General features: G+C 43.1%; 2 protein-coding genes across 2 annotated transcripts in view; one reads left to right on the forward strand and one right to left on the reverse strand.

Annotated features, from left to right (window-relative positions):
• Positions 1-11,316: 11,316 nt before the first annotated feature.
• Positions 11,317-23,866, reverse strand: part of SFMBT1 (Scm like with four mbt domains 1) — a 145,939-nt gene continuing 133,389 nt past the window's right edge. Inside the window, exon 21 of the mRNA XM_073574374.1 lies at positions 11,317-12,991. Coding sequence (XP_073430475.1) covers positions 12,851-12,991 — 141 coding nt within the window. The 3' untranslated portion in view covers positions 11,317-12,850. The remainder of the gene's footprint in view (positions 12,992-23,866) is intronic.
• LOC141088327 (NADH dehydrogenase [ubiquinone] 1 alpha subcomplex assembly factor 2-like) lies at positions 14,981-15,573 on the forward strand. Its single transcript, XM_073574375.1, has one exon. It carries the CDS (start codon positions 15,027-15,029, stop codon positions 15,504-15,506), a length of 480 nt encoding a protein of 159 aa, XP_073430476.1. The 5' UTR covers positions 14,981-15,026; the 3' UTR covers positions 15,507-15,573.

Below are 23,866 nucleotides of genomic sequence, written 5' to 3' on the forward strand. Positions count from 1 at the left end.
TGTGGCTGCTCAGAAATTATCTGTGAGACAAGTATTTTTCTGCCTATATGGTTTGGGGGCCACACAGAATGACATCACAGAACACAGATTGTGCACCAATGTTTTAGACCAATGTTGGCTGAAGCCACCGATATCGACGGGTTCAGCCAATTGTATAATGTGTATGGAGGCGCTGGCCAACTGATGGTCGGGAAAGATGTCGATCATAATGTTCTCCCTGAGTCAAGCCACTAGCCGACGTGTCAGTTGGTGGCTTTCTCATATGGAACATATTATTGCGCAGCCAAAAAAACGTTCCTGTGTATGGGAAAGACAGCAGAGTAGCCGTCAGCCAATCAACTGACGCATTGTTTAGCAGGCAGGCATCTATTGTGTATGGCAAGCTTTACTTTAGCTTTTTGAAGGAAGATACCAGGGAAACTTCTAGGATAACGACATTGCAAAATGTTGAGCTCATGGTTTTCTCAGACTGATAAGATAAGACAAGTCCTCAGTTTAGATCGAGGCATCAACCACAGAGGATGTCCTAATGCTTCAAGAGTATAAAATTAGGGTGCTTTCACATTGCATTAGGCACCTGTTCAGTGGTCCTGTTGGGGCTTATATCCAAACCCCCAGCAAAACGGGGTCTGAACGCATGCGCCACCGAGGCCATAGCCTATAATGGTGTCGACAGAGCGAACGAGTGCTCTACTGTTCAGAATTTTCGGGCATATACACCTACAGGAGGTGGACACCCATATGCAGCTTACTACATCTGTGTGTCTCCGTCTCCAGTAGACATACACGACAGAAAATGATGCACGGCAGAGAGCACATTCACTTTGTCGGCACCATAATAGTCTATGGCCCCGTCGGCGCATATGGGATTCAGATGTAAATTCCAACTGGGTCTCTGGACATGTGTGTAAACACAATGGGAAAGAACCCTCAGAATGGAAAGTCTACCCAGATATGGCTGATTATAATAAATGTACATTTTGATATGTTGTCTGATTAGCTGTTGCTAATATGTTGCTATATTATACATTTTAGCCATCTTCTGTTTTAGTCTCTTTCATGCATTTTTAATTATCCCGTATTATTTCATCCATCTTGTGTGAATCCATTTAGTCCTGCAAAATCAAATTCATCATAAAACATCAGATCCTCTAGTCATATGCTTTGTTATTCAGTCCCAAAACAAAAAAACGAACATTGTACAATTTACCATCATGTAACACCCCATTTATTTTGCGCAGGACTTTTTCCTTTAAATCAAAGGTGGAGATTTGCTTTAATATTAAAGATGATCATAAATTATGTATCAGAAAACTACAGAATCTTTTAACATGTCGTCACAGCTATAGAGCAAGGGTGGAAACAAAATTATAAGCAGCTGGTGGATGGGGGAAATGACTAAACACAGTCATCGGATAATACATTTAACATTAGTGGAACCACTTTTGTTTTTCCTTTTATTTTTTTTCCTACTCAAAATCATTCCAAAATTTCCCTTCTTTAAAAGTCGTGTTATATAATGTATGATCACTTGAGGTCTAAACTCTGAGACGTCCACCAATCACGACAATGAAACTGTAGTGTTGCGCCCCATGCTAAGTTTCGATGCAGGGAATTGCAGTCAACGCGGCTTTACGGGAGAAAAACAGCAAAAGGGAAAATCAGCTGCGCCCCCCCCCCCTCAAATATGTCACATATCCCAGCAATATACCATCATTTTATAGGTTGGTAAGGCCTCTAAGAATGGAGCAAAACCAGTTTTAAAAGGTCAAAGGGATGTTTTTTTTGTAACAGTTAAAAATGTGAGAAATTTTGAAATGTAAAGTTTTGTCATTAGTAAAGATAATGAACTGATTTAATTACCATATGGAGTTGGTGAAAGTCAGCGTGTGCGTGGGTAGTGTAGAGCAAGGCGGGGGTGGGGAAAGTGGTACCCGGGAAAATTTATTTAATTTAAAATTTAAATATTTAATTTATTCTCCACATCTGAGAAAAACGGATGCCACGCTGATCAGTGTTTGACTAGATTATGATTAGCAGAATAGGATTGGTTTTTCTTAGATATGGAGAATGCGGTTGTGTGACCTTAGCCTAAGGGCAGTTCAGTTAAATCAGTCAAGGGATCAGATCTGCCAGAAGTAAAGCAAGCAGACCCCCGATTCATCAAGAATGGCAATTTTCTCACCCATCTTGATGAGGGGGCATGTTAGGGTCAGACGCTCCTGATTCATTAAGGCTGGTTTCACATTTGCGTTTTTTTTCGCGGTAATTTAGCGCTAAATAGCGCATGCGTTTTTTTTTCCTATACTTTGCATGGGATGCGCTTATGTGCGCATACACATGCGTTTGTACGCGTTTTACCGCGCATGCGTTTTTTTGCGGTATGCGCTCGGGCGCACAAAATGCAACTTGTTGCATTTTTTGTGCGTCCGATTTGCCTCAAAAAAACGCATGCGCGCGCAATGCGTTTTTTTACAGCAAGACACCCATTATAAGTCTATGGTGAGCATATGTGCGCATTGGCATGCTTATGTATGCGTTTTTTTGCACATGCGTTTTTTTTTTTACCATTAGTTTAGACAATGGAATTTAGGGGTTTGGGTAAAGTTAGGGTTAGTTAAGGGGGTTTAGGGTTAGGGTTAGGGTCAGGGTTAAGTATGGTTTGGTTAAGGGTTAGGGTCAGGGTTAGGGTTAAGTATGGTTTGGTTAAGGGTTAGGGTCAGGGTTAGGGTTAGGGTTAAGTATGGTTTGGTTAAGGGTTAGGGTCAGGGTTAGGGTTAGGGTCAGGGTTAAGTATGGTTTGGTTAAGGGTTAGGGTCAGGGTTAGGGTTAGGGTCAGGGTTAGGGTCAGGGTTAGGGTTAAGTATGGTTTGGTTAAGGGTTAGGGTCAGGGTTAGGGTTAGGGTCAGGGTTAGGGTTAAGGTTAAGTATGGTTTGGTTAAGGGTTAGGGTCAGGGTTAGGGTTAAGGTTAAGTATGGTTTGGTTAAGGGTTAGGGTCAGGGTTAAGTATGGTTTGTTAAGGGTTAGGGTCAGGGTTAGGGTTAAGTATGGTTTGGTTAAGGGTTAGGGTCAGGGTTAGGGTTAAGGTTAAGTATGGTTTGGTTAAGGGTTAGGGTTAGGGTCAGGGTTAGGGTTAAGGTTAGTTAGGGTTTGGGTTAGGGTTAAGTATGGTTTGGTTAAGGGTTAGGGTCAGGGTTAGGGTTAAGTATGGTTTGGTTAAGGGTTAGGGTTAGGGTCAGGGTTAAGGTTAGTTAGGGTTTGGGTTAGGGTTAAGTATGGTTTGGTTAAGGGTTAGGGTCAGGGTTAGGGTTAAGTATGGTTTGGTTAAGGGTTAGGGTTAGGGTCAGGGTTAAGGTTAGTTAGGGTTTGGGTTAGGGTTAAGTATGGTTTGGTTAAGGGTTAGGGTTAGGGTCAGGGTCAGGGTTAGGGTTAGGGTTAGGGTTAAGTATGGTTTGGTTAAGGGTTAGGGTCAGGGTTAGGGTTAAGTATGGTTTGGTTAAGGGTTAGGGTTAGGGTCAGGGTTAGGGTCAGGGTTAGGGTTAGTAAAGTCATGGTTTGGGTTAGTGTGAGGGGCCACCTAATGTTGGAAAAAAACGCAAACGCGGTAAAAACGCACTAAAAACGCATACAAACGCATAAAAACGCTGCGTTTTTTTCATGCATGCTCATAAAAATGCTTGAAAAAAACGCAGCAGTTGTATGCTTTTGTATGCGTTTTTCAATGCGTTTTTTTGCGGGAAAAACGCGCTGCAAAAAAAAGCAAGTGTGAAACAGGCCTAAGAGGCGCACAAGTCTCAGTGTCTGACAAGTGGCCCGTGCCTCAGTGCGCCTTGCCTAGTCTGGAGCGATAACAGAGACTGTATAAAAGACGAGATAGGGAATATAGCAGCCATTTTTAGGGTGATTCAGGATAATGAGAGAATGCCAGAGCTCACGGCTCAGCAATTTAAATAGGGAGAGAAATCCCTAAAACATAGGACAAATACTCCAGACAGCAGCATGTTGTGCAACTGCAGCACTGAAAATGATGATTGATCTGCGAGTAACAGAGATTTCATTGATAGGGAAGAGATTGATAGTGGTGATGAGTGAACCTGTTCGGATAAGGTGTTATCTGAGCATGCTCAGGTGCTAACCGAGTGTCTTCAGCAGCTGCATGTCTCGCGGCTGTTCGACAGCTGCAACACATGTAGGGATTGAATGTTTATCAGACAATCCATGCATGTGTTGAGGCTGTCAAACAGCCGTGGGACTCTAGCTTATTTTTCAGGCCCACTAAAGATACTCGGTTAGCACCTGAGCATGCTTGGATAACACCTTATCCGGCACGTTCGCTCATCACTAGTGTTGAGCTTTCCGATACCGCAAGTATCGGGTATCGGCCAATATTAGCTGTATCGGAATTCCGATACTGACTTCTGATACTTTTTTCGTATCGGATACAGGAATCGGAAGTTCCAAATAAAGCCATCAGCCTGCTCGATTTGATTAATGTAGTATGTATGTATGTTGTATGAATGCAGCATGTATGTTGTATGAATGTAGTATGTATGTTGTATGAATGTAGTATGTATGTTGGTGGTAGGTAGGTTGGTTGTAGGTAGGTTGTATATATGTAGTATGTATGTAGATGTATGTATGTTGTATGAATGTATGTAGTATATATGTATCCATCCATTTTAAGTTTATGCTTAGAACATACAACACTGCCCTTCACCTCTCCAAACAAACCTATTTCAACACCCTTATCACCTCACTGTCCAATAACCCGAAACGTCTCTTTGACACTTTTCATTCTCTACTCAATCCAAGAGTACAGGCCCCAACCACAGAGCTCAGAGCTGACGATCTGGCCAATTACTTCAAAGAAAAAATTGACCAGATTCGACAGGAAATTATCTCCCAATCACCTCATACCACGCACTGTCCTCCCTCCCCCACTGCATCTAGCTCACTCTATGATTTTGAACCAGTCACAGAAGAAGAAGTAAGCAGGCTCCTTGCATCTTCTCGCCCAACTACTTGCACCAGTGACCCATTTCCGTCACATCTCCTCCAGTCCCTTTCCCCTGCTGTCACCCCTCACCTAACTAAAATATTTAACCCCTCTCTCTCTCTTCTGGTATTTTTCCCTCCTCATTTAAGCATGCCATCATACATCCACTACTTAAAAAACCATCCCTCGACCAAAACTGTGCCGCTAACTATAGACCTGTCTCTAATCTTCCCTTCATCTCTAAACGCCTGGAACGCCTGGTCCACTCCCGTCTTATCCGCTATCTCTCAGAAAACTCTCTTCTCGACCCTCTCCAATCCGGTTTCCGCTCTTTACATTCTACTGAAACTGCCCTCACTAAAGTCTCTAATGATCTCCTAACAGCTAAATCAAATGGTCATTACTCCATGCTAATTCTCTTGGATCTCTCGGCAGCATTCGACACTGTGGATCATCAGCTCCTCCTCACTATGCTCCGTTCCATTGGCCTCAAGGACACCGTTCTCTCCTGGTTCTCCTCCTATCTCTCTGACCGCTCCTTTACTGTATCTTTTGCCGGTTCCTCCTCCTCTCACCTTCCCCTTACTGTTGGGGTCCCCCAAGGAGCGGTTATAGGCCCCCTCCTCTTCTCCCTGTACACTGCCCCTATTGGTCAAACAATCAGTAGATTTGGTTTCCAGTACCATCTCTATGCTGATGACACCCAATTATACGCTTCTTCTCCTGACATCATGCCAGCCTTTCTAGAAAACACCGGCGATTGTCTAAACGCTGTGTCTAATATCATGTCCTCACTATATCTGAAACTGAACCTGTCAAAAACTGAAATCCTGGTGTTTCCTCCCTCTACTAATGTACCTATACCCGACATTGCTATTTCTGTGGGTGGCTCCACTATTACTCCCCAGCAACAGGCCCGCTGTCTTGGGGTCATACTTGATTCCGAGCTTTCCTTTGCCCCCCACATTCGATCACTGGCTCGCTCTTGTCATCTGCGCCTCAAAAACATTTCTAGAATTCGACCTTTTCTTACTTTTGACTCTGCAAAAACTCTTACTGTTTCTCTTATTCATTCTCGTCTCGACTATTGTAACTCTCTTCTAATCGGTCTCCCTCCTACCAAACTCTCCAGTCTGTCTTGAATGCTGCAGCCAGGATCATATTCCTCACCAATCGTTACACCGATGCCTCTACCTTGTGCCAGTCATTACACTGGCTGCCCATCCACTCCAGAATTCAGTATAAACTTATTACCCTCACCCACAAAGCCCTCCATGGCTCAGCACCACCCTACATCTCCTCCCTTGTTTCAGTATACCACCCTATCCGCGCCCTCCGTTCTGCTGATGACCTGAGGTTAGTATCCTCAATAGTCAGAACCTCCCACTCCCGTCTCCAAGACTTTACATGTGCCTTGCCAATTCTTTGGAATGCACTTCCCAGGTCAATACGATTAGTCCCCAATCCCCACAATTTTAAGCGTGCCCTGAAAACACATTTATTCAGACTGGCCTATCGCCACAACACATTAACCTAATCTATCCCTGTGTGGCACAGCCAAAAGTTTTACCATAACCAGATTTCCCGCATCATGTTCCCACATGCTTTATGTATCCATTAGCCCTCTGTGTCTATACTGTCACACACCTAACATTATGGCTGGTCCATACAATCAGGGCAACTGTTACCACCCACCTTTCGTGTCTACCTCTTTCCTCATAGACTGTAAGCTTGCGAGCAGGGCCCTCTTTCCTCTTGGTATTTGTTATAATCTACTGTATGTGATTATTGTTATGCTGTAATGTCTATTGTCTGTACAAATCCCCTCTGAAATGTAAAGTGCTGCGGAATATGTCGGCGCTATAAAAATAAAATGTATTATTATTAATGCAGCATGTATGCAGCATGTATGTTGTATGAATGTAGTATGTATGTTGTATGAATGTAGCATGTATGAATGTAGTATGTATGTAGTATATATGTAGCATGTATGTAGTATGTATGTTGTATGAATGTAGTATATATGTAGCATGTATGTAGTATATATGTATGCATGTTGTATGAATGTAGTATTTATGTATGTTGCATGAATGTAGTATATATGTAGCATGTATGTAGTATATATGTATGTATGTTGTATGAATGTAGTATATATGTAGTATGCATGTATGTTGTATGAATGTAGTATGTAGGTAGGTTGTAGGTAGGTAGGTTGGTGGTAGGTAGGTTGGTTGTAGGTAGGTTGTATATATGTAGTATGTATGTAGATGTATGTATGTTGTATGAATGTATGTAGTATATATGTATGTAGCATGTATGCAGCATGTATGTAGCATGTTTTTGGTTTTTTTTTTTACATTCAACACATTAGCCGGATGATGGGACTACTACTGTCCCATCATTAGATAATGTGTCAATCACTGTCAGTGTAGCAGGCATCGTCCGATGGGACTTGTAGTCCCATCGGATGATGCCTGCACACACACAAGACCCCCGGCAGGCCCGAACAGACCACCGGCAGCCAGCACAGGCTCCCGGCAGAGGCCCCCCGAGAGGCCCATACAGACCACCGGCAGCCGGTACAGGCCCCCGGCAGGCCCATACAGACCACCGGCAGCCGGCACAGGCCCCCGAGAGGCCCATACAGACCACCGACAGCTGCACAGGCCCCCGACAAGCCCGTACAGACCCCGCCCGCACACACAGACACGCACAGTGTCTGCCCACGCAGCGCCCACACTCTTCCCCCCTCCCGAACAGGCTGTACAAGGCAAGAAAGCGGTTTTTTCAATTCCGATATTTCTGTCCCATTGACTTGAATGGGACTTCCGGGATCGGAATCGGCGATACCCGATACTTTTTTTTTTAGATCGGCCAATCCATTCCGATCTGATATTTTTAAGTATCGGGTGGTATCGCTCAACACTACTCATCACTAATAGATCGGACAGGTGCCAGACGCAGTCTTTTAATGAGACATAAAAGGGTATTTATCATTTGAGACACTGAGGCTAAGTTCGCACCAGCAAAACCTATGAGATTTCAGAAATCTCATGCACACACATTGGTTTTTTGTCATCAGTATTTTGTGCTCTGCATGGTTTTTTTTGGACATAGAGCATGTCACTTTCAGCATTTTTCACATTGACTTGAATTGGTGATGAAAAAAAACACTGAAGACAGACACCAAAAACGCAGGTATCCGGTTTTGCTGAGTTTTTTGTGCCAAAACCTGATTCTATGGAATAGGACTTTTTTTTCCCCCCCAACACTAAACTTTAGCAGCATGCACAAGAGACAAATCTAGCATGCCAAAACCGCAGCAAAAAAATGAACAAAAAAACACATCAAAAACAAAAGGAAAACATGCTTTTTTTCTGCATCTTCTTCCCTGCCAAGAGATTAAGCTTTCATGCAAAAAAAAAAAAACAAAAACGCCTAATGTGAACTTACCTGCAAGTTTTACTGTGGCCCTTGTGATTGATTCATTGTGACAAAGTGTTCCTCAGACCATGGTTTACATGGTGGACTGTGTGTGCAGTTTGGAGTGATGCTCTATTACTAGTTTGTTGTGCACATTTTCTAATATGAAGATTGCGAATAACATGCTCACACATTTACGATGTTGAATATCTATGACATAAAATTCCTGATTGGTGGCGTTGTAGCAATTAGGACAGTGACTTATTGGTTAGTCTTTAAATAAAGCTTTAAAGAGGCTGCACCTGAACATTCTCCACTCATGCACAGAGTGCGCTTTGGGGGCTTATAATACCGCTTCATTCACATGCTAGTTCAGTTCTAGGACGGAAGCCGGGCAATTATGTAAAACGTTAATTATACATGTTGCCTCTTCAGCGAGGAAGAGGACTAAGGCCATGTGCACACGTTGCGGAATTGCCACGGAAATATCCAGGGGAATTCCATTCCGAGGGAAATATTTTAATTCCTGCCTATTTCCCGTGGAAAAACTAGCGATTTGCAAGAGTAATTAGCTTGCAGAATGCTAGCGCTTTCCAAGCGATCTGTAGCATCACTTGGAAAACTGATTGACAGGTGGGTCACAGTCGTCAAATAGTGTTTGACTAGTGTGACCAACTTTTTGCTATGAGGCTGCCTATGCAGCATCAGTAGTAAAAAGATCTGATGCTAAAAATAAAATAAAAAAAATCGTGTTTTTCTCACCTTCCGGCGTCCCGAGCAGCGTTGCCGATCATCGCGATGCTCCTGGCAGGTCCCATTCCCAGTGAAGCATTGCGACAATGACTTTTGATGATGCAGCGAGACCGCAACAGTATCGCGAGACAGCGATGTCATCAAAGGTCGTTGGCGCAATGCATCACTGGGAACGGGACCTGCCGGGAGCATCGCTGAGGCCTGGTGACGCAGCGAGGGACATCACTAAGTGAGAATGACTATTTTAATTCTACTTTTCACAGGGATATCGTACCCAGAGCCTGGAGTAGAATCTCCTCTCCTCAACCCCCGGGTACCATCCGCAAATGTTCTGCTTACTTTTCGCATGGTGGGCACAGCCACACGCAGAAAGTAACCAGAACAATGCATTCCTATGTGTGCTATTTTTCCGCACAAAGAATGAGCATGCTGCGGATTTTCCAGCGATACAATTCCAAAGCGCAACTAGCGCACGGCCTGCGTACGATCTGCGCACCCTATGCTAAAGATAGGGTGCGCCAATCGCAGGCGCCGCTGTGCGCTAGGAGGCGGCGCTACAAGCAAGGGGCGGGCACGCCGGGCAGAGAGCCGGCTCGGGGGCGGAGCTACCCCCGGCCGTGCGTGCGCTTAAAAAGCGCTAATGTGAAACCACCCTTAGGCATGTTATTCTCCCAAGGAGAGACGTTTCCCCTTAGACCGCAGTCAGAGAGCTCTCACAGCCAAATCAGATTTCATGCTTTGCACTGAAGAGGGGCAGCACCCTGAAACATGTGTCTGCAAATTGAGATTCTGGTTTGACTTTTATGCCAAGTCATATGGCAAGGTTCATTAAAGGATCGATATTGACTTAAAATTGATTCTTCCAATAGATAATTGGAAGATATGCCATTGACATCAAGAAGGGGGCCATTCAGTGACAATCATGACACAGGCCCTGTGACCAAACATTGCTCTATGCTGTTACTACATTACAACACAGAGCAAGTGAAGGGGACATATTGTGATACACAAAAATACAGACAAGCAAGTTGCAAAAAAAAAAAAAAAAATCCAAACGATTCTGACATTTGGTGGTCTGCGGGTCGTGATGTGTCCCCATTTGCTTGCATTACGTTGCGGTGTAGGAGCGGCACTCAGTGGTCTTTGGCTGTGCAACCTGTGCATTCAAGCTGCAAAGCAATTCAGACAAAAGGTAAACTGAAGGAAAACGCAACAGAATTAGTTTTCAAATGAGCCGCTCTTATTAATAAAAACACAAAAAACAGTTCATGTTAAAATAGTACAAATTTATTAAAAACAGTGATTCAAGATATCAAGTTTGATTCGTTGTGTTTGAGTCTGTACATCATATAAACAGGTAAAACATTCCAAATATATATAGAAAAAAAAATCTAATAAATCGCGTGAAACTAAGACATTTTACGCTACAAAAACAGTAACTATAGAAGGTCGGCCTCCTATCGTTTGCAGCGCGTTCATTAAATAAATATATGTGTAACCTCCACCCTGGTTCTCATTTTGTCATTTAAAGAATTACGATAAATTGGGGAAGTTGAATGTTTTCCGACAATGTAATAAAAATAAATGCTGAGGATACAACAAAACACGACCTAAGAACATGACAACGTTCTTCTGATCTACCGAACTGTGTAGCACTAACATTTGCCGTTTTTTTTTTTTTACTATATTAACTTTTATAAATTATAGCTAGATTGCTTGGCAAATGCTAAAATAAAAAAAAATATATATAACACCGATTAACAATAAGTAAAATACTGTACACAGCAATGGCTCAGTGGCAAAAAAACCCTAAATATATATATTTAATATAAATTAAATATATATTAAAGATCAATGGGTTCTATAAATAAGCCTCATCACATAGGTAGCACAGATGGCACAGAACTGCGCCAACTCTAGTCTTTAAAAGTCCATTGTAGTTTCATGTAATAACACATGTATATATCACTGGGTCTTTTTAACTGGAGAGATTGGGGCGGTCCAGGCTGCTTAAAGGGTTTTGCCACAAGACAAGTGGAATGAGAGCACACGTGTGCCATTTGTCTAGACCAGTGGTTCCCAAACTCCAGTCCTCGCGGACCCCAACAGGTCATGTTTTCAGGATTTCCATAGTGTTACACATGTGAGAGAATTCGTGATGCCTTGATGATACTTCCATCACCTGTGAAATACTAAGGAAATCCAGAAAACATGACCTGTTGGGGTCCGCGAGGACTGGAGTTTGGGAACCACTGGTCTAGACTGTTCTTAAACTTTCAAGGCTTCCTGGACTTTGATGTAGTGTAGACAATACAACCGATGCACGGCTCCGTCCAGAACCCCAAAATATGTACAATTACAGAGACTTGTCTTTTACAAATGGAGGGAATGGAATAAACTGGCATAACCGGGCAGGCACTCCTTCCACTACGCAACATAAATTGCAAATCCTCAAAAAGAAATTCTGTGAAATTTAAATTTGCACTTGTGACTTTAAAATTTTATCCACTTGATTGTAACCGTTGGACTTTTTTGTTTTCTAATGTCATTACAAAATGTAATAAAAACTGCAGTTTTAATTTTTTTTTTTTATCCACTTGGATAAACAAATATTAGACTATGGATTATAAAGCTGCGTTATTTCTGCTACATGTGAATGTACCCCAATACATTAGAGGGAGTCTTTTCATAAACTCATTTGTAGAATGTGTGGAAAGCTGGAAGCAAGCAACAGCACCCACTACAGTGCCTCCGCAGGTGAAAAAAAGTATTACACAGGACTAATTGTGCATTAAACAGTGCTGAAAGCTATTTTTTTGTAGTTAGTATACACTCTGATGAGTGTCCTAAATAACACCCACCCCCTTCCCAGTTAGGGCCACATTACAGTGACATAGACCGGCTGATGGTCTCCCAACCCGAAGTCATTGGCATATACGAGTGGGTCAGGTTTGGGTCTGCAGACACATGGCCAAGTGTGAGATACTGATTTGTGAATCCGGTCTAACTCAGAGTACTACAACACTTTAAGAAAAAAAAAAAAAAAGGACGCTATACCTTAATCAAGTATTTTCCTTATGGAAAGCTGAAAGAAAGGATTCAGTTCCAGACTGACTAAACTGCTGCTTAGAGTTAATAATTTAAAAAACGCTTGACATCTTTGTATATAAATTTAGTAATATACACGTTTATAATAGACGCAAATGTATATACAAAAAAAAGTACAAGTAAAAAATGATAACTTTGTGCAAAGTTAACACAGAAAAGAGCTCAGCTAACCATCCCAAGGATGTTTTCAGATCTATATCATAACATTGTCCCTTTAACAAATATTAATGATCACTGTTTCTAGAAGTCTAAAATCAACAGAGGAAAAAACATGGCTGGTTCTGGGGTACCTTCATCACTTATTACAACATGTCACCCAGCTTGCTGTACTGCATTGCAGATCACGGGCCTAATAACCCATGGTAATGGCAGGTGTAGTCACCACACCTATACCCAAAGGTAAAATCGGTAGCAATGTCATCATACTCCCAACCCTAGGATGGAGAAAGCGTGAGGACTTGTAAACAAGTGACACATCTATAAAAAGTGCAATTCACTTAAGGCTCGCACAGAACGCCAGGGCTGTGTCAGACCAAAAATGTATGTCCACTCTTCCACAGTGGGATACTTTATCTAGGCAAGCTTTGGTAGAACGCCAGCTTCACTCGTTCAATGTGGTAGCACAGCCTAATAGCCATGGCAGGCTTGAGTTCCATACAGTCTTGAACAGCAGGTAGATTGAGCAACAAGAGTGCCTTCCCGTCAATTTCCTAGATGCAAAACAGAAGACCAAAAAAGGTTACTATGGCCAGATTGTCACAGTAAGAATATGTGCTAGCAAAGAGGTCTAAGGGGTAACGTTTCTCCTTGGGAAGTGTCAAGCCAAGCCTGGCATGTCAGTGAGGAGATTTATACGCCATGCATGCACCTCTGGAAAATTAAATATGCAAGTTGCCTCTTCAGAGAGATGGAGGACTAGAACTCTATCGCCACCTATTGGAAGCAGCCATCCTAAAAGTCAATATTGACCCTTTAACAAGCCTTGCAATATTGAGATTCTGGTTTGAATTTCATCCCAACTCATATGGCAAGGCTTGTTAAAGTGTCGATTTTGGCATTCAGGATAGCTGCTTCCTAAAGGTGGTGCTAGAGTTCTAGTTCTCTTGGTACCAAAGAGGAATTTCATCCATGACTTTATATTTTCCATGTCTTTATATTTTCCATGCCCACTAATGTTAGTAACCATCATTTGATCAGTGGCACTGTGGCTGAGAGCTTATCAGTATATATATGCATTTTAGCCCATTTGTATATTGCTTTAAAAGTGAGTATATGTAAAAGTAGAATGTCCCAGCCCAACAGTCATTTCTCCATGTGCCTTATTGGCTTCCACAACTGGGAAGACGCCCTCTCAGAAGAGGAAAGCTGGGATAGGTTCACACGACCATATATAAAAAAAACAAAAAAAAAAAAAAACACAACAACAACAAGTGTGGGATGATTTCTTTTTGTCACTTGTCATCCGTGTGCAGTCCATATGCAATCCATTTTTTCACAGAAGCAGATTTTAATTGTTTACAGGACCACTTTAAGTTTCCTATGTTACAGAATTGCAATGCATCCATAATTGGATGGTGTACTGGGTCATTCGATGCTTTTTCCACACACACACAGAACTGAATGCGCAAGTCTCATCCAATTCACAGAGGAAATTTGTACACGCTGCAATTTTTTTTTCACATGCAGATTTGGTCAGGTGAAAAATAAAAAAAATCAGTCATCTGCACTGCCTCATTGAATAACATTGGTCTAAGTGCTGTTCATTTTTTTTTCGAACAGTATGGTCCTGTGCATGAGACCTAAATGGAATAAAGTGCCTCCCTCCATGGACAAATGACAGGATTGTCCACTACATGGTTGCTACTGCTGGGAAAACATTAGCATATATGTTGTGCTATTGGGTCAATACCTACAGACACTTCCTTACAAATTAATATGGTAATATTAACCCCTTTCTGCCATTAGACGTACTATCCCGTCCATGTTACCTGGGACTTAATGCCCATGGACGGGATAGTACGTCACAGCCGATTGGCCGAGCTCACGGGGGGAGTGCGGCCGGGCGTCAGCTGATTCTCACAGCTGACACCTGGCACTAAGTGCCAGGAGCGGTCACAGATCGCTCCCGGCACTTTAACCCCCGGGACACTGCGATCAAACATGACTGCAGCGTTCCGGAACTGGCAGATCGCTGCCATGGAGACCCAATGTCGTCATGACGACATCCGGGTCTCCAGAGCTGAGAAACTTCCTATGCATGTCAGGAAGTATCTCAGGTTAGTGTATAGAAACTGCAGCGCTGACAGCTTCTATTGCATACAGATCTGTATGCTATAGAAGTTGGACACAGTGTAAAACTTAGAATAAAATAAACTTTTTTATAATTGAAAAAATATATATAAAAAAAAAAAAAAATCAATATTTATTTGATCACTTAGGCTGGTTTCACATTAGCGCTTTTTAAGCGCACGCACGGCCGGGGGTAGCTCCGCCCCCGAGCCGGCTCTCTGCCCGGCGTGCCCGCCCCTTGCTTGTAGCGCCGCCTCCTAGCGCACAGCGGCGCCTGCGATCGGCGCACCCTATCTTTAGCATAGGGTGCGCAGATCGTGCGCAGGCCGTGCGCTAGTTGCGCTTTGACCTGCGCTGCGCACTTTTGACGGTGCGCCGTGCGCACCAAAATCCGAAAAGTTTGATTTTGCCGGTAGAGCACGCTCTGTGTCTTCCTTGTTTACTCCCTCACACATCATGGACAAGCTGCGCTCCCTGCTGCAGAGGACACTGGGGACAGTGAGGCACCACATGGGCACGGACCAGTACGGGAATAAGTATTACTACGTGCCCGAGCAGAGGACATGGACAGGCCAAGCAATTAGAGCTAGAAGGATGGTGGATCCTGTGCAGAAAGAAGAGTACCTATATGAGACTGGACATATTCCTACAGAGTGGGAAGCGTGGATCAGAGGAAAAAGGAAAGACCCTCCGACAAATGAGGAAATTCTCAAGAATGAACAGTTAAGGAAGGAAATAAGCGCCAAAGGAGAGCAACTTTTGAAGATTGACGAGGCCATGTCACACACCGAAGGCAAACATGCAGTTGAGTCCATGAGAACTCAGATCAAAGGACATGCTTCTGCTCCAGTGTACGAAAAACCAGCCCCAACTGAGGAACCAACCAGCACCGCAAATACATTTGTGCCCGGATCGTGGAACCCACAGAAAAAGTAGCAGGGACACATGATATTAGGGCTTGTTATTGAGTCTCTACATTATCTCTGAGGGTTCTATGTTTTTTTTTTTTTTGCCACTGACCAGGCATATATATCCACATCGCTATATTTGACCTAAAGAGCTCATGCCTGACGATCTCATTTAATATGTTACCTACATTACATTGATAGTTAGCGTTTTGCTCGGTATATAAAACCGCATCATAACCTTCAGCAATGTGAGCAGGCGTCTATAAATAGCTACCTCAATATATGTAATCAACATATGACATATAATCCCATGTTAGACAGTCTGCTTAAGATATGGTACCTGTATTAAACTCATACTTCGCACAGAGCTAGATATAAATCGCGTCATAACCTTTAATAATGTGAACAGGCGTCGATATGCAACTACCACATCAAATACAAGGTATCCGCTCTCCCAGAATAGTCACTGTGAGAAATATGTGTATAAATATCTTACTTCTTACTATCTTCAGACAGTATACGCATTCTAAAGATGATCCCAACCATAGATCACTTAAATATTATAAATATGCGACTGCCCCATCAGAGTAATGTAGTGAGGACCTTATTAATAGGCAACAGGGGTTCAAATTAAAAATGCTCATAAATCCTATAGGGATATATCTACGGCAGTAAAGAGGGACTTTCTATATATCCAATATTCCACGACAATACATAGAGATTCCACTATAGCAGGGAACCAACAGAACAAAACCCAGGAGGCTGGTATCCTCCAGAAAAGGAGCATATAATTCAATTGTGGCTCATAAGAAACAGGCATATGACAGTTGCTCATTCAGCCCTCTCGGTTCGAGTGACTCCATCCTGAATATCCATTCACACTCTCTCCTAAGAATCACTTTATCCACATTCCCTCCTCTTGGGTTCACATGGACTACCTCTACAACACAGAATTTTATGTCACCGGGGTCACCTTTATGACACATCCACATGTGCTTAGCAAGCGGGGTTTCTCTTTTGTGTCTGATGTCTCCAAGATGTTCTCCCACTCTTCTTCTGAATTCTCTCCTGGTCTTACCTATGTAATTTTTTGGGCATGAACATGTAGCCATATAGATGACCCCTGCAGTTTTGCAATTTGAGAAGTCATGTTGAAAAAACACCCTACCAGTGCTCGCACTGCAGAAAGACTTCCCCGGTCTCATATATTTGAAAAAACTACAGTCCCCGCATTTAAAGAAACCACATGGTCTCCTGTCTAGCCAGGTACCACCAGCCAATGGTCTCCTATATTGGCTGTGGACCAACATGTCCCTAATTGATTTACCCTTTCTGAAGGTAATATTGGGACGCTCGCCAATTATATTTTTCAAATCTGGATCCAACCTGAGAACATCCCAATGCTTAGATAGGACCTTTCTGACCTCCTGATGGTTAACATCAAATGTCCCAATCACTCTTATTAATTCTGTCGAGTCTTCAGTCTCACGTTTCTGCAGCAATTTAGCCCTGTCTGCTTTTCTTGCAAAGTCATACGCAGTGTCAAGGACATGTTGCGGATACCCCTTGTTCTTAAACCGACAAAACATATCCCCAGCCTGTTTTTGGAACAGGTCATTCCTGGAACAATTCCTCCTCAACCGTAGGAACTGTCCCTTCGGAATGCCTCTCTTAAGGGGGACTGGATGGTGGCTCTGCCAATGTAACAAACTATTTGTACTCGTAGGTTTCCGAAATATACTTGTAGAGATGCCTCCCATCCGATCTTTTTGGATTTTAATGTCCAGGAATGGTATTTCCGTTTTCTGAATTTCTGAGGTAAATCTCAAGTTGACACTATTTTGATTCAGCTCTCTCACAAATTCTTCAAATTGATCTTTATCCCCTGTCCATACCATAAAGACATCATCTATGAACCTGTACCACATAGAGATCAAGCAGTGCCACCACTTCTCCTCTCCTCCAAAAACAATGGTCTCCTCCCACCAGCCCAGGAACAAATTTGCATACGAAGGGGCACAGGGGCACCCCATCGCGGTGCCCCTGAGCTGGTGGTAGAATTTGCCATCAAAACAGAATGCATTGTGGGTCAATATATACTGCAAAAGAGAGGACAAAAAATTATTGTGCCCTCTACAGGCTATTGACCTCTGACTAAGAAAGTGTCCCACACCTTTAATGCCTACATCATGTGGTATATTACTGTAAAGTGCTTCTATGTCAATGGAAGCCAACCAAGCATTCCCTTCCAGATGCACGCCCTCCAATTTTAGCAGTAGATCTGAAGTATCCCTCAAGTATGACGGCATACAAACCACAAAGGGGCGTAGTATCTGGTCAATGTACAGGCCACTATTTTGTGTCAACGAGTCCACTCCTGATACAATCGGCCTCCCCTTCAAGGGATTCAGGCCCTTATGTATCTTTGGTAATGCATAAAACGTGGCCACCAATGGGAACTTAGGAAGAATAAAATCAAATTCTGTCTTTGAGACCACACCCTCTGCTAAGGCCCCATTGAGGATCAACTGCAGTTCCTCTTTATAAGAGGCCATAGGGTTTTGCACAATTTTTTGTCCTCTCTTTTGCAGTATATATTGACCCACAATGCATTCTGTTTTGATGGCAAATTCTACCACCAGCTCAGGGGCACCGCGATGGGGTGCCCCTGTGCCCCTTCGTATGCAAATTTGTTCCTGGGCTGGTGGGAGGAGACCATTGTTTTTGGAGGAGAGGAGAAGTGGTGGCACTGCTTGATCTCTATGTGGTACAGGTTCATAGATGATGTCTTTATGGTATGGACAGGGGATAAAGATCAATTTGAAGAATTTGTGAGAGAGCTGAATCAAAATAGTGTCAACTTGAGATTTACCTCAGAAATTCAGAAAACGGAAATACCATTCCTGGACATTAAAATCCAAAAAGATCGGATGGGAGGCATCTCTACAAGTATATTTCGGAAACCTACGAGTACAAATAGTTTGTTACATTGGCAGAGCCACCATCCAGTCCCCCTTAAGAGAGGCATTCCGAAGGGACAGTTCCTACGGTTGAGGAGGAATTGTTCCAGGAATGACCTGTTCCAAAAACAGGCTGGGGATATGTTTTGTCGGTTTAAGAACAAGGGGTATCCGCAACATGTCCTTGACACTGCGTATGACTTTGCAAGAAAAGCAGACAGGGCTAAATTGCTGCAGAAACGTGAGACTGAAGACTCGACAGAATTAATAAGAGTGATTGGGACATTTGATGTTAACCATCAGGAGGTCAGAAAGGTCCTATCTAAGCATTGGGATGTTCTCAGGTTGGATCCAGATTTGAAAAATATAATTGGCGAGCGTCCCAATATTACCTTCAGAAAGGGTAAATCAATTAGGGACATGTTGGTCCACAGCCAATATAGGAGACCATTGGCTGGTGGTACCTGGCTAGACAGGAGACCATGTGGTTTCTTTAAATGCGGGGACTGTAGTTTTTTCAAATATATGAGACCGGGGAAGTCTTTCTGCAGTGCGAGCACTGGTAGGGTGTTTTTTCAACGTGACTTCTCAAATTGCAAAACTGCAGGGGTCATCTATATGGCTACATGTTCATGCCCAAAAAATTACATAGGTAAGACCAGGAGAGAATTCAGAAGAAGAGTGGGAGAACATCTTGGAGACATCAGACACAAAAGAGAAACCCCGCTTGCTAAGCACATGTGGATGTGTCATAAAGGTGACCCCGGTGACATAAAATTCTGTGTTGTAGAGGTAGTCCATGTGAACCCAAGAGGAGGGAATGTGGATAAAGTGATTCTTAGGAGAGAGTGTGAATGGATATTCAGGATGGAGTCACTCGAACCGAGAGGGCTGAATGAGCAACTGTCATATGCCTGTTTCTTATGAGCCACAATTGAATTATATGCTCCTTTTCTGGAGGATACCAGCCTCCTGGGTTTTGTTCTGTTGGTTCCCTGCTATAGTGGAATCTCTATGTATTGTCGTGGAATATTGGATATATAGAAAGTCCCTCTTTACTGCCGTAGATATATATCCCTATAGGATTTATGAGCTTTTTTAATTTGAACCCCTGTTGCCTATTAATAAGGTCCTCACTACATTACTCTGATGGGGCAGTCGCATATTTATAATATTTAAGTGATCTATGGTTGGGATCATCTTTAGAATGCGTATACTGTCTGAAGATAGTAAGAAGTAAGATATTTATACACATATTTCTCACAGTGACTATTCTGGGAGAGCGGATACCTTGTATTTGATGTGGTAGTTGCATATCGACGCCTGTTCACATTATTAAAGGTTATGACGCGATTTATATCTAGCTCTGTGCGAAGTATGAGTTTAATACAGGTACCATATCTTAAGCAGACTGTCTAACATGGGATTATATGTCATATGTTGATTACATATATTGAGGTAGCTATTTATAGACGCCTGCTCACATTGCTGAAGGTTATGATGCGGTTTTATATACCGAGCAAAACGCTAACTATCAATGTAATGTAGGTAACATATTAAATGAGATCGTCAGGCATGAGCTCTTTAGGTCAAATATAGCGATGTGGATATATATGCCTGGTCAGTGGAGCGTTTACTGTGTGTATGGGGTTAAACCTCAGAGATGACAATATGTCTGGGGTGCAGTGATTGGTGATTGCCGTGAGACTCTCTGTCTAAGGACATGTGACTGGTGGGTCAGCAGTGACGCTGTATGCACGCCAGGTGCAGTAACCAATCTAAGCCAGGATGACTGGAGAGCTCTGGGGAACCCTGTGTGTGAGGACACGTGATTGGTCATCATGACGGTGCATTAGAGATCCGTTAGCCGATTGGGGCAGCAGTAAATGGGTGGTGCTCAGAGATGCAATGGGATTGGAGTGGGCGGAGCTTAGGCTCTGCGCGGCAGGCTTAAAGAGTGGAGCAGTATGGAACATCGGTAAGCTATTTGCACCTTTATGGGACACGAATTATCGCAGCATCAGGCCTCCTGATGAGCCCTGGAAGGCGAAACGCGTTGAGGCATTAACTATTTGATGGCAGATGGCGACAAACGCAGATAAGTACCGCTGTTGCAGCTCTGCGTTCCCTATATATTTCTAACAGTGTGAGACTGTTGATGGCCTTTATAGTCATTTTTCAATCATCTTTTTGGGCTATGGCTTATTATTGAGTCAATGTAAAAGATGCCTCTCTTGGTTATGAATCGTCTGTACAAGATTTAGGCATTATTTGAACTGAGTTATCCCACTGGGTTGCCTTATGGCTGTCTGCTTTTTTGTGGGACTTTAATATGACCACCTAATGCCATGTGTGTTCTAAATTTATTTTAACCTCTTTTCTTGGGACACAGGGTCCTCTATAGAGTAGGTTGATCTCTGTCTAGAATTAGGGGTTCCCTTGTATCGAGTAGAAGGGACCACTAGTGGCTGTAGGGTTTGTTAGGGCCCCCAGGGATAGCCATCGTGAGCGGGGGCGCCACAACGTTCCCCCCTTAGGGTGCCAACCTCCGCAGCCAGGCAGGGTACAGCTTAGTAACGAATTAGGGACTCGTAGGGGTTACCTTAGTGTGGGCTATGTTTGAACACTAATTTTCAACTTCTGTCACATTTTTTCTGGTGTGTACCACATTTGTGGTTTTTAAACAATAAAGTATCGTTTTAGGGATTTAATATATGAGTTTATTTGAGAACCCTTGAAGGATTATATTTCAGATTTCCAAAGATTATGCCCCCATATGCTGCCCCATAAAATGCTCCATTGATTATGCCCCCATATGCTGCTGCAAATAAAAAAAAAAAACAAACAAAAAAACAACAACACGACATACTCACATCTCTGTCGCTGGGGGGCCAGGTGCCGGTGTCACCACTGGCTCAGGACCCGGCACCTGAGATATTCACCTGTCCGGGTTCCATCGCTGCTTGCCGCTGTCTGCAGAGTCCTCTGTCAGTGACGTTCAGGCAGCAGAGGGCGCGGCACGCACTAACCACATCATCGCGCCCTCTGCTGCCTGAATGTCACTAACAGAGGACGCGGCAGACAGCGGCAAGCAGCGCTGGAATGGGGACAGGTGAATATTGCATATGCTTACCCGCTCTTGGCACGGTCTCTGCAGCCCCATTCTCCCACGGTCTCCGGCTCCTTCCTTCAGCGGTCACGTGGTACCGCTCATTAAAGTCATAAATATGAGCATATTCATGACTTTAATGAGCGGTACCACGTGACCGCTGAAGGAAGGAGCCTGAGACCATGGGGCAAGCAGGGGGGCTGCAGAGACGCACCAGGGGGGGGGGTCAGTATGATCTGACACCCCCGCTCCCCCGCCGACCCCCTGGCGTATATGACTCACGTATAAGCCGAGAGGGGGACTTTCAGCCCAAAAAAATGGGCTGAAAATCTCGGCTTATACTCAAGTATATACGGTATATCAAAGCGCCAAATCATAAAAGAAAAGGTATAAATGAGGTATCGCTGTAATCGTACTAACCCGAAGAATAAAACTGCTTTATCAGTTTTACCAAACGCTACCCCCCAAAAGAAATTCATGAATTGCTGTTTTTTTTGTTTTTTTTTTAAATTCGTTTATTGAACCATAAACAGGTGCACAATACACATATTGGTTCATGACGTCAAGCATAATACAAAATATGCATGTTTCCTATGACATTAAAAAGTAAAGTAAAATGTACACATCAGTTATATGCAAATAAAATAAAGCATAATGCCTATTAAATCACAATGACCTTGTGTTGTTATTCCAGCAATGAAATCTACCTAACTTCTAAACCATGACAATTCCTACAAGAACAAAAACTAAAGCTACTCCGCAGCGTACTTTCACCTAATTAGCTATTTATGTGATATCTCCACTCTACAGAGTGAGGTGAGAGGAATTCCACCTTCTCCCAAATCTTTTCGAATTTACCTGGGCATCCTCTGTTCTGATACAACGTACGTTCATATGGGATAACTGAATTCACTGAATTGACCCAGGATCCAAGAGAAGGAGATGAACCCCCCATCCATCGCAACGCCAGAACCTTCCTTGCCATAAATAGTGTCTCCCTTAGGAAAATTCCAACATATTGACCCCATGTCTCCTCATTCCATACTCCAAATAAACAAACCAGCGGCTCAAGGGGAACAGGAGCTTGTACCAGAAAAGTCAATAGTGATGTCACCTCCCTCCAATATTGTGCAACGATAGGACAACTTTAAATCATATGGATAAAATCTGCATCTACGGAATGCCATCTCAAACATTCCAATGATTGGTATCGGCCCATCTTAAAGAGTCGAGTTGGAATCAAATATGATTGGTTCATAATATATAATTGTATCATCCTGTTAACAGATGGAGATACTCTGATCGATGACTCTAGAATTTCATCCCATTCCTCTTCCTGTGTATCTGGGATGAGCCTTTCCCATTTCTTCCTAATGGCGTCTATGGTAGATTTTGTCCCCACTGACAGCATATACGTATACAGAGAAGAGAGGAGACCCTGGGGGCCCTGTGATTTATGGATCCCTATCAAAGGTAGAGACAAGATAGTGCTATCCATACCCATACATCTCATGTGTGACTGAAAAGCCGACCTTAGTTGTAAATAACGAAAGAATTGGGACCTCGGGACATTGCGAGTAATCTGTAATTGTTCAAAAGAGATCAAAGTTCCATGATCATACAGATCGCCTATCATAAAGACACTATACTGAGCCCAAAACTCGGCAGATGGATGTTCAAGTAGCATCGGGAGATAGCCATTGTTCCACAGGGGCATCTCAGCCACAATATCCGCAAATCCAACCACTTTTTTTACCTGTTTCCATATTGATCGTGCAAGACGGAGCAGGGGCAACAATCGTGAGACACTGGCTTGCCTCATTTCCAAAAAACCCAGCGGGCAACTAATTTGTGCGGCATCAAGTAGATGATCTTCGGAATTAGGGAGGCGGCCGCCGGGCATCCATGTGCTTATGGCTCTGGCCTGCCCAGCCAGATAATACAGAAAGAAATCTGGTAATGCCGCCTCCCCTCCCCTCTTGGGTCTCTGCAGAGTGGATAGTTTAAGCTTAGGCCTGTTTTTTTCCCAAATAAAGGATGTGACCTGAGAGTTCAGATTAGCGAAAAAGGATCTGGGCACCACTACAGCACTGTGTTGGAGAAAATAGCTAATCTTGGGGAGTAATATTTTAATTAAATTAATACGTCCGGCTACAGACAGTGGAAGTTTACCCCAGATCATAAATTTAGCTTTGACCATCTCCAATAATGGAGATATGTTAAGTTGTAAATCCAATTTACTGTCTTGAGAAATATGGACACCCAGGTATTTAAAACTGGTTACAATGGGTAATGGGGAAAGAGTTTCAAGTCGTGGCA

The sequence above is a fragment of the Dendrobates tinctorius genome, unplaced genomic scaffold (genome assembly GCF_039654945.1).
Source record: "Dendrobates tinctorius isolate UK_male_01 unplaced genomic scaffold, ASM3965494v1 ptg000038l, whole genome shotgun sequence".
NCBI classification, from domain to species: Eukaryota; Metazoa; Chordata; class Amphibia; order Anura; family Dendrobatidae; genus Dendrobates; species Dendrobates tinctorius.

Excerpts from the sequence above, each read along its gene's own strand:
- LOC141088327 (XM_073574375.1), top strand. The coding sequence starts at position 15,027 with ATGGACAAGCTGCGCTCCCTGCTGCAGAGGACACTGGGGACAGTGAGG.